Source organism: Protopterus annectens, chromosome 2.part0 (assembly GCF_019279795.1).
Source record: "Protopterus annectens isolate FY-2018-M chromosome 2.part0, PAN1.0, whole genome shotgun sequence".
Lineage (NCBI taxonomy): Eukaryota > Metazoa > Chordata > Ceratodontiformes > Protopteridae > Protopterus > Protopterus annectens.
In genome coordinates, this window is record NC_056728.1 from 388,976,503 (window position 1) to 388,994,639 (window position 18,137).

The 18,137-nt window shown below is 40.6% G+C and overlaps 1 protein-coding gene across 2 annotated transcripts in view; it reads left to right on the forward strand.

The window, feature by feature from the left end:
* LOC122793098 (probable global transcription activator SNF2L2) overlaps nucleotides 1-18,137 on the forward strand; it is a 2,696,898-nt gene that overhangs the window by 1,970,445 nt on the left and 708,316 nt on the right. For both annotated transcript variants that reach the window (XM_044060828.1, XM_044060829.1), the window contains exons 23-24: nucleotides 8,523-8,569; nucleotides 8,680-8,846. In XM_044060828.1, the coding sequence (XP_043916763.1) occupies nucleotides 8,523-8,569; nucleotides 8,680-8,846 (214 nt within the window). The remainder of the gene's footprint in view (nucleotides 1-8,522; nucleotides 8,570-8,679; nucleotides 8,847-18,137) is intronic.

An 18,137-nucleotide genomic window follows, 5' to 3' on the forward strand; every position in this document is an offset into this window, starting at 1 on the left:
TTGGTAAGGTGGCAACTGTAGGAATACTGGCTGTTCTGTATGGTGTGCACCCTTTAAATATATTTATTTTCCTATACATATCTATGTGTGTATATGTGTAGTTACATATATATCTATCTATCTATCTATCTATATATATATATATATATATATGTGTGTGTGTGTTTGTGTATGGATTCACTTTATAAGCTCGAATTCCCAAAAACCCAAACTTCATATGGTCGAGACCATAAATTCGATTTTTGGAAACTCGAACTCCTAAAATGAAACGTAAAAAAAAAAAAAAAAAAAAGTCAAACATCACTTTTTACAGGGGGGCTTTGCCCCCTTGCACCCCACCCACTTAAATATACCAACTCCGTGATTGCGCTACAGTGGGGAAAAGGGAAATCTCCCATTTCACGCTGTATGCAGAAGCACAAAACAGGAGATTTCCCATTTCCTGTCAACATTGCAAAAAAAATGAAACCGTTACTTACATACAGAGCATACAGGGGTCCTTGCCTCTGTGTGTAAGTAATGTTTTAAGGTAAGTAAAGTGTTATTTTTTAACACTTTACACATTCGAGTTACTGAAAGCTCAAGCATATGGTCTCGACCATATGCAATTCGAGCTTTCAGTAATTCAAGCATGTAAAGTGCTCCCATACACACACACACACACACACACACATATATATATATATATATATATATATATATATATATATATATATATATATTTATATATATATAGCTGCATATAAGTGTGTGCGTATATGTATCTTAGGAATGTTTATTGCTTCCACGTTGTACATTCCCTATGGTAGATAGACTGTACTGCATGATATGTTATTGATACCAGCCTGACATCATACAGGTGTGATGGATTACTGCTAACATATTGTGCCCATATTGTGTCGGATCCTGGTTATGGGACTTGCAACATTTGGTATTGTATTGCAGGGCAGACCTGTTTGGTTGTATGGGGGGGTGGTAATATCAATACGTACAACACGTATGTAGCTTGGGCCCCCTCACCCCCATTAACGGTGCCTGTGGTCATAAATGTATTTATGTTTTCTTTTATATCTATAGCTATTTATCTGTATATACATCTACAGATATATATATATATATATATATATATATATATATATTTAGATAGCAGTATATATATATATATATATATATATATATATATACATACACACATGTGCTATTGTAACCTGATAGTAACTTTTTTGCTGACTGTAATGGGACTTTGTTACATTTTATTCACTGAGGAGCTTTTCTCCCCAGGTCTCTGCTGTAAATGAGCCAAAAAGTCAGTCAGACTAACACAGTTAACACATGTAAAACAAATAAGTACATAAATAAATATTACATCTACATGTCATTTCCTGTACTGTTGAATGACTGTGCTGGATGACATGTTTGTGAAAACATCATGGTTATGTATATCTGACATGGCTTAGTGGTAAATCACTTTGGCTATGATGTGCAGGGTCCTGGGTTCTAGTCTTGCAGAGGCTGTTTATTTTGTTGCTGGGCAAAACAAGGGCCATTGGATACAGAGTGATTAAGGCACTTTTAAGCAGTTGTAAACGGGTTTGTGCGGAGGTAAGCACTGCTAACTTCCAGTTACAGTTTCTTATACTGATTTTTCTTCTCAGTTGCTTAACCTGTATAGGCATTGCTTCCCCCATGCAAACTGACTTAAACCCCTCTTACTGCTGCTTAAAAGTGCTTACTCCCGGTTACCCCCACGCTAATTTCTTTAAATGAAATGAAAAAGGGTTGATAGGAAAGTAGTGAAAAAGGGACACAAAAGGGTCACAAAGAGGGAAAAGACAGCAGGGAAATGGTTAGGGATGTGTGGGAAGGGTGTAGGGAAAGTCCATAGCTGCCCTTTTCTTCTGCAGCAACAGCTCTGCATATACACTGAATTTGGAGATAGATTTGGACCCTCATACCACTGAGAGAGGGGTGAGGAAAACAATAACAAGTTGTTAAGCCAGTTAGACCAGATTACATGTGTCCAGTGTACAGGTGTGCGAAATGGACAGCTATGTATGGGGCGAGATATTTTTGGGGAACAGATTGCCCTTTTTTGTTTCAGGTGAGAATGGGATGTTGGGGAGGGATAGTTGGTATGTTTGGGGAGGTAGGTTGGGTAGGTGAACAGACAAGACGCATACAGGGGCGGTATATGACACATGTGTTGGGTAAACACCTTGATGGATAGGGGTGTTGGGAAATCGGAAGCCCGTGAGCCCCCTAGTGAAAACAGTGGGACTGAGGTCCCAACCCATGGGCAGTCACCACTGCATCTTCATAGCCCTGATGGTGGCTGTGCTGGGGGCTGAGTAGGAGGGCCAGGCTGACCCACTAGTTGTGACACACATCCCTCAAGCTGGCGTAGCAGATTTTCGACCTCCCTGCGAAGCTTGCTATTCACCACAACCCGGACCTGGTGATGATTGACAGGTGCCCGTCTGTGCCTTCTACTGGGTAGAGCAAGCCCCCTCCCCAGAGGTGGTTCCACCCAAAGGTGGTGCAGGACCAACGGACGAGGAGGTCCCAATTTGGGCCCCAGAAGTGCTGGTGCCCGGTGCCACGGCCAGCTGAGGTGGGGCAGGTAGGTCTGCCGGGACCGGCCTTCCCAAATGTGCTATGGTGTTTAAATTTTATCAACATATGTGGGTTAGTAATAATCAACACATTCCAGGATTAGGTATAACAGCATGCATAGATATTCCCATTAACCCAAACACCAGATATGGAACAGTTGCATAGCAAGCTGAACACATGCATATATTGGACCACGTGGTCATTACAACAGCATGCAGGTAAATTGATGGCAACATGCCACCAATGTGTGAGGATTTCAACATAGCACATGCATAGAAACAAATTTAAGTAATTATCAAACAATAGGACATATGTCCCACCAGTAGAGTTAATTCAGCACATACCAATTGAATTGTGTATTTATTTTATTGTTGCAGATATGGTGGGGGGAGAAAGATGTCAATTAAATATATATATATGTATATAAAAATATATGCTGATACATAATGAAGTTTAAGCAAAGCCAGTATGATATAGAATTGGTGGCCTGCTACAAAAGGGAGTTTTTTAAAACTACTAATTGATATAATTGATTAATTAATCTAAAACTGGGGTGGGACCTGTGTATTTAAAGTAGGTAACATTTGAGAATTGTATTCTGAAGAAGTTCGTCATATCGGACGAAACCCGGGTAAATTCGTTTGCTCAGTGTACTGTTTTGGTGTTTTAGTGGATGTCAAGGTTTTTGCTGCTGGTTTTAACGGTGTATTGCTGTTCGTGATGTTTTCTGAATAAACGGTCCATTATAGCTGTGGATTAGTCATTTCATCCTTTACAGCGTGGATTTATGTGAGTTGCTGTGGTACAACCAACTGCCGAGCATTTGAACTTCCTGGGCTCAAAACATCAGTTTAATTAATTTTCTTGGTAAAGATGTCAATTAACTAGTATATTCGTTTAGTTCACATTAGTTTCCTAGTCAGTGCTGTGATCTGTACCTTACAGGTATTAGTACACTACCCTATTGCCTTAGTTTTTACAGTGGTATGACTGTCAACAGCTATATACATGAACTGGTTTTACCTGCAGAATACACCTCTTACCTGGTATACCTGTGGAGTTATTGTTTGTTAACACTACCTGTTTCTACACATGTTCCCAGATTCCAGGTTGATGTTATGCACATACCTGTCCATCTCATTTTGCACACACACTGGGCATGTCTTCACCACATGCAGGTGAACCGGGACATATTTCTTCATTGCCCTCTTAAACCTTTAGTGACTTGTACAATGACAGGTTTGTTTTATTCGACATTTTGCAAATATGTACAGGTCTGACAGTCAGTTATATGACATGAAATGCTGCCTACATGTCAGAAATTAGCACACTGATATGGCAGGGGGACAGGGTAACAGCCAGCAGATATGGGCCGAATAACTGGACATTCTGGACATTTTCTTACACTTGTTGGGTATGATTTTGCATACAGCTTACTACCACTCCCAGGATTCGAAACATGGTTGTGTCTGCTAAAAGTAAAACACTGTCCATCACAGTTAAGTGTGCTATATAGATATTGCTATGTATCTCTTGTTTGATTTCTGTCTATAATTCTCCTGTGGTTTGACATTATGACTTTGTAATTACAACACTCTTATGCAGGATTTCCTAGACAGTTGTATTATGTAGAACAGTGTGGGTGACAGTGATGAGTAATACGTTATTATTCTGAACAACTGCAACACTAACAATGCAATACAATACCAGAGTAAACAGTACCAGTACAGGATATCAATCTTTTATTTATAGGAATCTTTTATTTATAGGCACAGTGTTCGTATCTGACAGACCTGTGGGAGCAATGTTTGTTAGCAGTACCTGCATGTTGCCACACACTTTACTAGTTTTCACATTAGTATTATGCACATACATCTCACTCTGTTACTGTACACACTCTGGTCACAACTTGACAACATGGGGAGGAGATGGCACATACTTGACTTCTTACTCTCATAACATTTTGGGGGGCTCCTAGAGTGACAGGTTTGTTGTTATAGATGTCTGACAATCAGTTGTATGTCTTGTTTGCTGCCTAAACGTCTGGGATCATCCCACTGATTTGCCAGGGGGACATGTTGACAGGCGGCAGCTATGGGCTGATTTACTGGACATTCTGGACATTTCTGTACACTTGTGGGGTATGATTCTGCATACAGCCTAATACCACTCCCAGGATTCGAACCATGGCTGTGTGTGCAAAAAATACAACAGCTCATGTCGTAGTTGAGTGTGCTATTTGGATTCTGTTGTCTGTCTTTTCAGTGTTTTCTGTCTAAGTCTCTCTCAGTTGTACTATTTGACCTCTTGGGATTACAATAGTCATATACAAACATTCCTACGCAATTTATTTATGTAGCACAGTGTGGGTAACAGTGCTTACTACAACAGTACTGTTAAGTGATTGCAACTCTACATTACCATATTATGCCAGAGTGAACATATGCAGTCCAGCAGTTAGACCTTAATTGTCAGGCTATTATGCTTTTATTTACATACAACCTATATGGGACTCTTCCTGCCTTATTCTTTGGTTTATGCAGTACATGCCTTAAACAATACAGGTTTTATACAGGCAATTAACTTACTACTACTACTATTAGATTTATTTCGTATGACAGTAAATGCAAGAGTATTACTAACCTACCACACGTCGCAACCACTGCTGAGTACAGCCATGGGCTTCCTGGTTCGCAGCCCACTCACCTGCCGCTGTGAAAGACATAAGAGAAATATTTAGCCATACCTATCCATAATATACATTAGCTGGCAATTATTAAACAGGTAGTGGACTGATATTACAAACGGCTGGGACATCCCCTGTCTTCCTAGCCTCTTGGATCCACTGATCCAAGAGATCCCCCTTTCTCCATATTCAGAGCGGCATATTGATGCCTGACCTGCTCACCAGTTCGAGGTATGCCATTGGCACTGGTGATGTCACGAGCGAGACAGTCCCAGGCTTCCGCTTTGTATTGGGAACCCTGGTACTGGCCCTGCAGCAGTCTCTGGTCATGGTCTTTCATAAGGAGTCCTGACTCTGGACTCCTGGATGCCCCAGCGCTGCGCCCGAAAGCACACACCCTCTCCCATTCCAGACATAGTGTCTACAAGAGGAAGCTACAACCAATTATGAGATGTATTCCCGCCTGTTGGGTTTAAATAAGGCCGGTTTCCCGCACTTTGCCGTGATTGGACGGTTTTGAAAATGCTAAGCTATGGGCAAACCTGCTTACCTAAGGTTGGCATTGCTTAAAGGGATATATCAATGGGCAGACTGAGTTAGCTGGCCTACACATTGCTTACACCTACTAAGCTGGGCTGGGCTGTGCAATGCGTAGCGTTGCTTAATATTTAATTTGCATTATATTTGAATTGTGGCATTGATTTATTATTCATTGCATGTTATATATGTGTTTGGTATCAATGATTCAAGTGTACGTACACTGTATGGGGTCCTTGTGTTTATTAGGGGATTTCAAAACTTTATTACAATGACACCTTACATCTGGGCTTAATGCAGTACTCCAGTTCACATATTTATGTCCTGTAGTAGGTTATACAATATAACACTGTATGTAGATTCCTTTCACATGTTCAGTTTGTATTTCCTATAGTGAGGATCTTTTTGGTGATACCTCAGTCTTATGTACTGCTATGTTGGCTTACTGGTTAACTACTGCGACTATTGTGTACAGGGTCCTGGGTTCAACACCTGCAAAGGCTGTTTATTTTGTTTCTGGCCTGAACAGCGGCTGATCCATACAAAGTGATTAAGGCACTTTTAAGCAATTGTTAATGGGTTTGCGCGAAGGTAAGCAATGCTAACCTCCAGTTAAATATGTTTACAGAGTGTTAGCTTCAATATTGCTTAACCTGTGTGCGCATTGCTTACCCCCATGCAAATGGGCTTAAATCCGCCTACTACTGCCTGTACTACTGTGTACTCCCACTTACCACCCCACTCATTTAGACAGTAATGTCTAATGTTTCTTGGGAAGGTGGTGTATTTGGAAACTGTGTGGATTTATCATTCATTGCACATTTTACCTTCCATTTGTATCCCTGATTCCTGTGTACATATATTGTATGGGGCACTTGTGATTATCTGTAGACTTTACAACATTATGAAAGTGACACTTCATGTTTGCATTTAATGCAGTACTCCAGTTCACAAATATGTTATGCCGTAGGTTATGTAACAAAATAAATTAATCATAAAGTGATTTGACATGGAAAATGGATTGTACTGGAGTGGGACTCGAACCGGGAATGACTGCTCGTAAGGCGAATGCTCTGCCCACTACACTATTGCTGTACTGCTTCATCTGCATGTATCTTGCTTTTTATCCTCTTGTGCCATTTAACGTGCATTAACTGTAGCTAAGCAATGGGCAAACCCATGCACCTACGGTTAAATTTAATCTGTTTTATTAAAAAAAAAACACTTCTTTATATTTAATGTTTTAACTATTGCTCTTGTAAACTTAGAGGGAGGGGGTGTTGCTGGGGGTATGTGAACACCTGTGAGCGGTCTCGCTCATTCTTATTCATACACTGCTGTTCTTCATTGCAGGAACATGTATATTCTGAGAGCTCTGCTCTCAGACATGCCCCCTGCACTCGTACATGCTTTGTGTTCGTTTAGGAGCTCAGGCAGCGCGCCTTCATTGATATGCATTGCACGCTGCTGTCCTGCTCCTAAACGGCTGCTTCCGTACAGGGCTAAGCTAGTCCTGCACAGAAGGATAGTGAATCCAGGGGAGTAGCTATTACATTTGTAATATTTTGTAAATAACTTACAGTATCTCTGCAACCACTGAAGTTACATCCATACTGTCAGGAGTATTTTATTCATCTACCTGATAGCATTCATATGAGGCAAAGGACTTCTGTCTGTGTTACTTGGTTGTTGAGATATTTAGAAGAATGTGAAAATTTATATCTATATAAATTAATATCATAAAAACAACAGTTAATATTTATTTACCTGCACTAGACAGAGATCGAATATTAATGCAGTTGAGTTTGCTGTTGTATAAGTTTTAAGCTGAAATCTTTTAAAACCTTGTACTTAGCGTGGTTTTGAAATTATTGATGCAGATATGAATAAGCAATATTTGACGCCTAGAGGTGTCAGTAGGAGTTAATTGCAGATGCACCCGGAGGTATCACCCGGTTGTAATGAGTTAAGAAATTATCATTATCTTTTCTCCCTCGGTCTCTCAGTTTTCCCACTACATGCCGAAATCAGTCAGTCTTCTTTAGAATTTTTTTTTAAGAATGAAATACAAAAGACTTTCTTCTTTTAAGGTCTACAGATTATATTGTTCATACAAAATATGACTGAACTGTGATATTTGGATTGAAATAGAGACTACCCCTTGAAAGTTACTTTGTAAAGGTATGGTGCCACTAGTTTCTGTTGTGAAGGAGCATTCTTGACTTTATTTTGTTTGTTAAATTGCTAACTTAGATAAGATATAGGATATTTTACTTGATGAATCTTAGTTCTGTGATATGTACAATTATGACTAAAACCAAAAATGTGTTTAGTAGAGGTCAAATGTTTTTGTATTTTGTAATTTAAACTGATATATGTACATTGACTACTGCAGCAGGGCTAGCCTCCCAGCAGTGTAAACCTTGGCTCGAGATGATTGTCACTGTTGAAGTGACACCCCGACTCCATGTGCAAAATGGAAAAAAGGGGTTGAGGATGGATGGATATGTAGATTGACTTCACTGAATTGGGGTGGGGGTAATCTGTACAAAATTAATTAAAATGCAAAAATAAATATGGCTGAAAATTAAATTGGGAGGTTTTAATAATTAAACATTGGTTATTTTATTTTGTTCTAAAAATGTATACATTGCTACTAAGCATTATATATTTTCCATTTTCTTAGGAATCATTTGCTGAGCATTTAGGATATTCCAGCAACTATATAAGTGGGTAAGTGATTGTCTTGTATTTCTTTTATTGTAGTATTTTTATTTGTCTAAATCAGTTTTGTTACATGTTCTTTATGCAGTAATGAAACACATATTTCTTTTCCTTATCAGTCCTGAACTTTATCGGGCTTCTGGAAAATTTGAACTACTAGATCGCATTCTGCCTAAACTTCGAACAACTAATCATAGGGTTTTGTTATTCTGCCAGATGACATCCCTTATGACTATCATGGAGGATTATTTTGCTTTCCGTAATTTCAAGTATCTTCGTCTAGATGGTGAGTTTGAGAGTTTAAGAAATTGTTAGTTCCACTGACCATTCATGTTTTGTTGAACTATCTGTATTCAAGTAGCTGTGTTACACTTTTCTGATGTAATGATTCCATTGTCATTCATTCCTCAACATATAGGTCTCAGATCTGACCTCAGATATGGTTCTGCCACATTTACTAAGACGCTCTGATCCAAGTCTTGAGCTCCTCCCTTTACCCGTAATGCCTTAGAACCGTGTCATACCTCAGATCTCGTTTGTTGCTTCTACACTTCGGATGTGGATCACTCACCCTTGAGCTTTTGGGGTGTTGTTTCTACATTTTTCATGAGTTAAAATAGAAATCTTTTTATATTTCCATCTTATATTTTACCATTCCTCCCTTTTTCCTTTATCGGGTTTCTGTGTGTTAGGATTTCATGTCCTTTTTCCCTACACTCCTTTTTAATGGGTACTGTCATTACCATAGTTGGTAAACCCTTCTTTTTCTTTCCTCCTGTAAATTTTTTTCCTGCCTCTACATGGGACATTTCTTGTATACCATTGCTGGTTTATTTTTTCAAAAATAAAAAAATGCTTTCTTTCTAATTTTTTTAATCTTCTTGTGGATATGGCTGAAACGCCAACAGATTTTGAAAAGTGCACTTCCTTTGGGCATAAGATACCCAATTCTGATGCCCTAAGGGAGTTTGTATATTGTTTAGGAGCGACTACCTTGATACCTCCTACCACATTTGTGCGGGTTTCAATTCTCAGGCCTTAGGCAATCGTGCAACAAACTAGTGTTAAAAGGGTTGTTGCCTGTGTTTGCTTCTTCCACTTCTGATCCTGTTTCAGGGGCTCAAAGCCCACTAAGAAATAAAAGTAATCTTCAGAGTCCAGGGAGCACAGAAATCCTCTCCTGCCCGATCTCTGAAATCTGCTGCAGCTTCAGAGCCATCAGCTAAGTTATGTAGACGATTGGATCCGACATCTTCAGATCTGACATTGGGGACAGTCATATCTCCTTGTGTTTGGAGCCCTTATTTTTTTTACCAAAGTCTGTTTCCCCATGGTTCTGATCACCCATTTTACAAGAGGCTCTGAAGAGAATGTCTCACCCCCCTCCATCCACTTCGTCTTTACCAGGTCCTTCCAGAGTCTATCTGAGGCAGATGTGGATAGGATGATGAGGAATTTCCTCAGGACTGAAATTCAGACGGGGGTATTACTGGCTCCAGCTCCCATCCAGTCTGTGAGCTTCCAACCTGTATCACATCCAGTTGTCTTTCCTTCTCTAATCCCTCCAGCGATTTCCGAGCCCACGGATCTGAGAATTCCGAGAGCTGATGTGTCTGATTCGAAGACAGCTAGGTCTTCAACTCAACTCCAGCTGCATCCGTGACTTGTTGAGCACTGATCCCAGCAGGATGAGTCTCAGAGCTGAAACTTTGGACCGGATCAGGGGGAATGGGTTCAACTCTGAGGTCTTTGGAGATGCCACTTCCTCTCTGCACTTCAGCACTGGATAGCTCTGGTCCGACTCCTGCCTCAAAGCAAGAGCCCAGGCAGGGTTATGGCTTGGCAGCGCCTGTTGCCTCGGTTCCTCTGAGACTAGCAAAGGCTTCTCCTGGTCCATCTGCCTTTGAGGTGGTGGAGAGGGTTTTCTCTCACCCGAGAGTCTAGAATATTCTTATCTCTTCAGATCCTGCCACCCTGCCACTTTCGGATCTGAGTTCTGAACCTCATCAATCTATTCCGCAGGGATAGCCAGCCCATTTGATCTTCTAGGCAGTCCATCTGCAGGAACTTCCCTATCTTCTGATAACTCTCCGGATCATCCCACTGAAGAGGTTCCCTGGAAGAGATTGTGCAAAAGGAGGCACATAGCTTCCCCTTAGGAATCTTTAACCAAAGACACTGACTTCGATGAAGGGGAGGGGTTCCCAAGGTCTCCACCAGAAGATGTCTCCTTTGGAGACATTCTAGATATCTTTTGTCAGAAAGGTGGATGGTCTTCTAATCCTGCTTCCCAGGAGGAATCAGCATTCTAGAAGCCTTCTAATGTGGCCTGTCTACATCTTGGATTACTTCCCCAGCAGTTGACCTTATAATAGATCTTGTGTCTCGCCGGGCATGGGAGAAACCGGATACCATGGAACCCATCCCTTGCCACCATGACAAATTGCTTGCTCTGCCCAAAGACAGACCTCATTGAAGTAAAGGAGTTCCTGTGGATGCCATGATTGGGGTGGTGGCCACTAAGAAAGAGCTTGCAGAAAAGAGCTCTTCTGCCCATTCTCCTAACAGAGTCCAGGGCATGGACAGGTTTGGAAAGCACATTTATGCCAAAGTGACCTTTTCTTTACAGTCGATTAATTATTTCTCCCATTTCACCAGATCGCAGAGAGACTTGATTAAAGACCTCTACAAGTTTCTTCCTGGGTCCATGTTGGCAGAGGAGCATAAACATCTATCTTTACAGCTAGCCACCCATCAGTCTATTTCCAACACTTCCATGAGGTTAATCTCTCATACAGTGTAAGGTTCCCTCATAGGCGGCAGGTTCAGGCATAGCAGTCAGGAGACATGCCTGGGTGTGCTTATGTGACTTTGTGGAGCCCTTCAAATCTTCTTTCATCAATGCTGTCTTTGATGGATCTTTCTTGTTTGGTCCTACAATAAAAGAAATGCTTTCCCATAGTGAGCAAGACAGAAAGGTTTTGTCTGCCATGGGAATACAGAAATCAGTGTGAAGGTAAAAATATGTAGTTTCAAAAGTCACAAGGCCCCTTCCAGGACATAAAATGGGAAATTTCACCCATAGGTGAGGGGGATGTTCCAAAAGAAGACACTGCCCTCATGGCAGAGGAGGCCAACAAAATGAAGGGTTTAAAGACACCTTGTCAGATAAACCCTTCCAATGCTCCTGAATGGCTGCCTGATTGCTCTTCTCTGGAGCCAGTTGTGGGCATTTTGTCTTTGCACCCAGAAATCTGGGCATCAATCATAAAAGACACTTGCGTGCAAAAAATTATATCCGGAGGCTGTTTCATTCCTTTTTTGCAAACATTACCATCCAAACGGAAAAGGTTTCCTGATGTTCCACGTAGTTAGAAGCTGTTAGACAAGAGAGTTATCCAAGGGGTTCCCACCAGAACAGAGAGGATTCGGAATTTACTCAAGTTTCTTTTTTATGCCAAAGAGAACAGGGGACCTGAGACTCCTTTTGGACCTCGGCAGTCTAAATCAGTTTGTATAGAACTCCAAGTTCCGGATGATATTGGTTCAGTCCATTTTACCTTTTCTACGGAAGGACGATCGGATGTGCTCTACTGATCTCAAGGATGCATGCCATCACTTCAAAATGAACAGATGCTCCCGGAAATTCCTGTGCTTTCAGCTGGGGACTAGTCATTACCAGTTCAGAGCACTGTCCTCTGGTCTCACCACGGTCCCCAAGGTGTTCAACAAATGCATGGCAGTGGTAGCAACTCACCTGAGATTGCTTGGAGTATTTCCTTACCTAGACTACTGGCTCCTCACTGCCTCAACCAGGCATCAAGTTTGCAACACAAGAAAACACCAAACCCACTTTCAAGAGGAAAAGACCACGTTCTATTCTTAAGAAGACCACAACTAGTTTGAATGGTACTTCTGGAGATGAGTCATCCTCAACCACTGAGGTTGAGACTGTTCACAGTTCTGATTCACTTGTGGCCAAGAAATTTGTGGGTTTTGACCCTTTAGGAGGAACAAATACTGGGGAGGCTGCAAACATACAGCATCCAGGAAACAGAAAAACTTTTGGAAGTATTGATACCCCAATAAGCCCCATTCATAATGTGCACAATATTTCATCAGTGCAGTTGTCAGATAGTGAAATTAATCTCCTTAATAAAGGTTTGAATTTCATACCCAGTTTTCTGGTTTATGAAGATACATTTGCTAATGACATCATGGCTTTTTGCCATTTGATTAATTTAAAATTGTATTTTCAGTCTCAATCACATACTCAGAGATCTACGATTTTACTTTTCGCAAATCAGCATTTATGTCTCCGATGGATAGACATGTGGCTACCTTCCAACAATGTGTACTGAAGGATCTGCATTTTTTTTGCTCTGATTTTCAGTTTCAGAGATCCAACCTCACCAATATGGAAAAACAAGAGGAAAGATTTGGTTATCTTTCCTGCGGAGTGATGGATGGTATGGAGAGCAGATGAGTTCTGTTTGCATGAATTTATGCAATATCTGAATGAGAACAAATGGGGAATTGAATTTACGGTACATTATCATTTAACTGAATTTTTTGGATCTGACTGTAAGTAGGGAAAGGGACCAAACACTTAGTACTAAGGTGTTTCGGAAACATCCCCAGTATAACACACTACATGCCTCCAGCTTTCATCCCAGACATATAATTAATAATATTTGCAAATCTCAGTTTCTCTGTATTAGATGTTTATGCTCCTCTGAGAAATCTTATCAGGAATTCCAACATGATCTCGTCAATAGATTTGCTCATAGAGGTTATAATCATAATACTGTTTTGACTGCCAGTAATTGGGTTTCTACACAAACCAGATCTGATGTATTAACATACAAATCTAGAGTTCCGGATGACAACACCAATCTTAGGTTTGTCACTACCTATGGCGTAATACCAATGTCCTTCGGAACATTATTGATCGTTATTGGGGCATCTTAAGGTCAGATGACAGAATCTCTGAAATTTTGGGACCCAGGTGTTTGTTTTCTTTCCAAAGGGGCCCCACTTTGGGGTCACATTTCAGTCATTATAAACACAGCAGGGAAATGATTCAATCACAGACTACCCTATTTAGAGATTTACTCAAGGGTTGTTTCCCCTGTGGTATTGTTCTGCCTGTCAATATGTCCTCAAATCCAAAAGTTTCACTAATACAAATACATCAAGAGTTTATGATATCCTATTTTTTGGTAACTGTAGCATGGACTGACTTATCTGTTTAGCCAGTTGTTCTTGCTCAGCATTCTATGTGGGCCAGACATCTAGGTCCCTGCGGCTTAGGATTTCTGAACATTTAAGTGATATCCAAAATAAAAGAGCTTCTAGCTCATTATATAGACATACCTTGCAACACACTACAGCACAGTTCACTTTTACTATTATTGATATAATAAAAGGAAATAGACAGGGCAAAATGGGTTGGCACTCTGTTCTAAATACTAAAGAACGTAATTGGAGTATTATACTTGGGGGATTGTTTAGACCAGGTCTTTGACTGCTTTGCTATAGCTTGCTATTATAGCTTTTGGAGTTGCCACAATAAAATAGCTTTTTGGGTTTCACTACTTGGTGCTGGCCAGTTTTGTGATTGAATCAGGTTTTGTGGGCCTTTGCACCAGCCATACTTGCGGTTCCTGTGTGGGTATCAGTGATGATCTTCCCATCCCTCTTCATGACTCTGGAATAGCACATGTCTTGTAAGGAGGGCAAACTATCACCAAAGATATTTTTGGGAGACCTGACTGTTCAGTGTAACCTGCACAAACCTGTAAGCAGAAATCAAACTAAAATTTCCAAAAACAGTCCTAAGGCTCCAAGTAAAACCACAGGGTATATACAAAAAACTGAGATTTATTGAAGCAGTGAGTTAAGCGCTTTCATCCGGTTATATCCTGGACCCCTAATACATTCACATGTCCCAACTTAACCAGTCAAATACTAATAAAAAATCTTGGTACCAGGGCTTAATGATCAGCTAAGTACTAATAGTATACTTAAGCTTAGGTCTTATGTAATTTAGTTTTACATACACCATATTCAGTCTAGGAGTGACAATTACGTATTTATCAGCTTTTCCCGGTTAGCGGTCGCCACAGCGAAACTCTGATCCGCTAATGATTGGCAGTGGATTTTTTACGGTGCCGAGTTGCCAGTCCGACGCCCAATCTTCAAAGAAGGCACACCCGTTGACGCATGCACCTACCTGCATGTCTTTAAACATCACTCGACCGCAGGGAGGACATGCAGACTCCACACAGAAGGCTCTCCAGCCGAGAATCGAATGGGAGAAACTCTTGCTGTGAGGTGACAGCGCTAACCGCTGCACCAATATTGATTAAACTAATTTTCTCAAAATTGTGATATTGTATTTTTTATAAATAGTTTCATTGTGTTTTTAAGTTTTAATCTACCAAGACTTTTTATTAGTGTTTGATTGGTTAGGTTGGGTCATGTGACTGTATTGGGATATTTAAATGGCTTAATTTTGTGTTTTATTGATTCTGAAGAAGTCCAGGATGTAACCGGATGAAAGTGGTTAACTCACTGCTTCAGTAATTCACAGTTTTTTGTATATACCCTGTGGAGTGGAGTGTGGTTTCACTTGGAGCCTTAGGACTGTTTTTGGAAATATTCAATGTAACCTATTTTTGTCATGATTAGACAGAGATCCAAACAACACTGTTATGGATGAGCTGAGAGCAGACTGTATGACTACTGTATAGAACTGAATCAACAGTTCCTGTGGGAGGTTGAATTTCCTCAGCTGTTGCAGAAAGTGCATTCGCTGTTATGCCTTTTTTATGATGGACCCTACATTGGTCTCCCACTTCAAATCCCGGGAGATTATAGATCCCGAAAACTTCAAGGATTCCACAACTGACAGAGCAGTATTAAATATAAAGAGGAGGGTTAATATTGTAGTACCACTCCTAAAGTCCACTGTCATCTCCAAAGTTTTAAGAGTGTTCAGTTCCAGATTATTCTGGCTACACCAAAGGGCCAGCTGCTCAACCTCTCATCTGTATGCAGACTCCTCACCATTCCTGATGACCCCAATGATAGTTGTATCATCTGCATATTTAATAAGTTTGACAGAGGGGCCCTTAGAGGTGAAGTCAGTGTAGAGGGAGAATAGCAGTGGGGCGAGCATACATCCCTGGGGGGAGCCTGTATTGATCGTAATCAATCCTAGTATGAATGAACATGTGTATAGATGGGTCTACTGCTTTTGGTCGAATTCCATTTGGTCGAAAATGATTTCAGGCAGCCCACTTCACCGAAAATGCATTTCACTGAAAACCCATTTGGTCGAAAATGGAATATAGCCCCTGCCTCACTGCAGTACGACCCTGGAGTGGGAATATAAAGTTAGCAGTGTATTCACTATTATATACTTGTGTATCCATTAAAAATACATTGAAACATATAACTTCAGTAAAAACTAGTTGCAAAATGTGGGGGGCCACGCCCCCACCCCCTTAACTTTATATCTCACTCCAGGGTCGTACTGCAGTGGGGCAGGGGCTATATTCCATTTTCGACCAAATGGAATTCTACCAAATGTGCTTTCAATCAAATGTGCTTTCAGTGAAGTGGGCTGCCTGAAATCATTTTCGACTAACTGTAATTCAACCAAAAGCAGTAGACCCGTATAGATATACAACTGAAAACCTAAGTAGGTTGAAAAACATAAAAATAATTGCTAAGCTGGAAATACAGTGATAAATGTTAAAAATAAAGCACTAAGGCCATGAGGATCTGTTAAAGTGTGACATCTAACTAAGAATACACTTAGTTTGAGTGTATAATAGTGCACTCGAGTAATTGCAACCTTTACAAAAGAAAAAGACTAGCCCATGCACATTGTTTGCACTATCAGAGTTTCACTGCCTAAAAGGAAAAGTGTAACAAGTGTTCAGTTTAAAATCTAAAGTAGCATTTAATGTGGAGCCATCAAAAATGATTAATGTATACATGAGCCGCCTATATTATGTCCTTTATAACATTGTACGTTGGTGCTAAAAGAAGAAAATAGTGTTTGATGTTTGCTTTTAAACACAATATAAGCAAGTAATGTCAGCATTAATTAGTCCCATATCAATCTTTTAAACAGTCTGAGATATAGTATGCTTTTTATGGAGCAATAATAATTAAGCCCAGGTTTTCTAAAGGAGTTCAGCTTCACCTTTTCTAAAAGATTAGAGATGTCTCCTTCCAGTAATTTGAAATTTAAAGCCAGTGTGTCTTTTGTAAAGCTGCAGGTACCGAGCCAGTGCATTATTCTTGCACTTAGCTCTAATTTTAGAAAGATGGCTAGAAATCCTTCTTTTAAGTCTGTTGGGCATTTTCCCCACATAAAATGCTTCACAGTCATTGCAGCTAGCCCTGTAAACTGCCTACATTGAGTTACAGTCACCTCCTGTATTGCTTTTAATCATTTTCTTTACATAAGAACAGAAAAACATGTCTCCCTCCTGTATGTGCTGACAAAAGACACAGCTGGCTCCACACTTAATGGTGCATGTATCCTGCGGTCTGGGCCTACCTTCAACCCAACTCCTGATCTTCCTGGCTTTCCCGTACACAAAAGAAAGAGTTTCTCCAAGGATGCCCATTAAGTATGAGCTTTCAGTAATTATGGCCCAATTCTCTCTAATAACATTAACAATGCTGTGATATGTTTGCTTCCCTGTCCAACACCTGATGCGGCAGTTTCTTCACCATGATCCTAACAGAGGGACAATCACCAAAGGATGTCCTTCTGTATGCTTGGGCCCTGGGTCTCCTGTACGCCTATCCCCCAACCCCATTGATGAACACGTTTCTTCAAAGGCAGCTCTTTGCAGAGCGACCATGTTCCTCTTTGCCCCATTCTGACCTAGACAGGTTTGGTTCACCTTTCTTTGGCCTCACCTGCCTCACCCATTCTGGGTACTGGACACTATCTGGGTTTGATTTCTCATCCTTTTGGCCTGCCTCACCTGAACCCTCATGCCCTCGAACTAATTTCTTAGTTCCTCCATTTCCAATGATGGCCAGAGATATCAAGCGTTACAAGAGTTATCCATATTCTTTTTTCCTCCCAGAAGGTTTATGCAAGCAAGTGGAAGAAGTTGTCCATATGGGTCTCTTCCAAGGGTCTGGATCCCTTTTCCACGCATTTGAATGCTATTTTTGATTTCCAGGCTGACCTTTTTTATTCCAGCCTTAGTTATTCTATTAAGGTTCAGCTGGCAGCCATCTCCAGTTTTCACACTGGCATGGATATTGCCCTTGTGGCAGCTTTTCAGCTTTCCAGGGCATTCTTGAAAGATACTTTCTTGCTACAACCCTGCCATTCATGATCTGGTTCCTCTTTTGGGATCCTAACCTTCTCTTACAAGTTCTCACTAGACTGCCTTTTGAGAAGGTGGCTGCCATTTCTTTAAAACTTTTGTCTTGGAAAACCCTTTTTCTGGTAGTTGTTACATCAGCTAGGAGGGTGTCTGAGCTTCAGGCACTAGTCTGCATTCCTCCATACCAGTTTTTCCACAGTAATAAAATC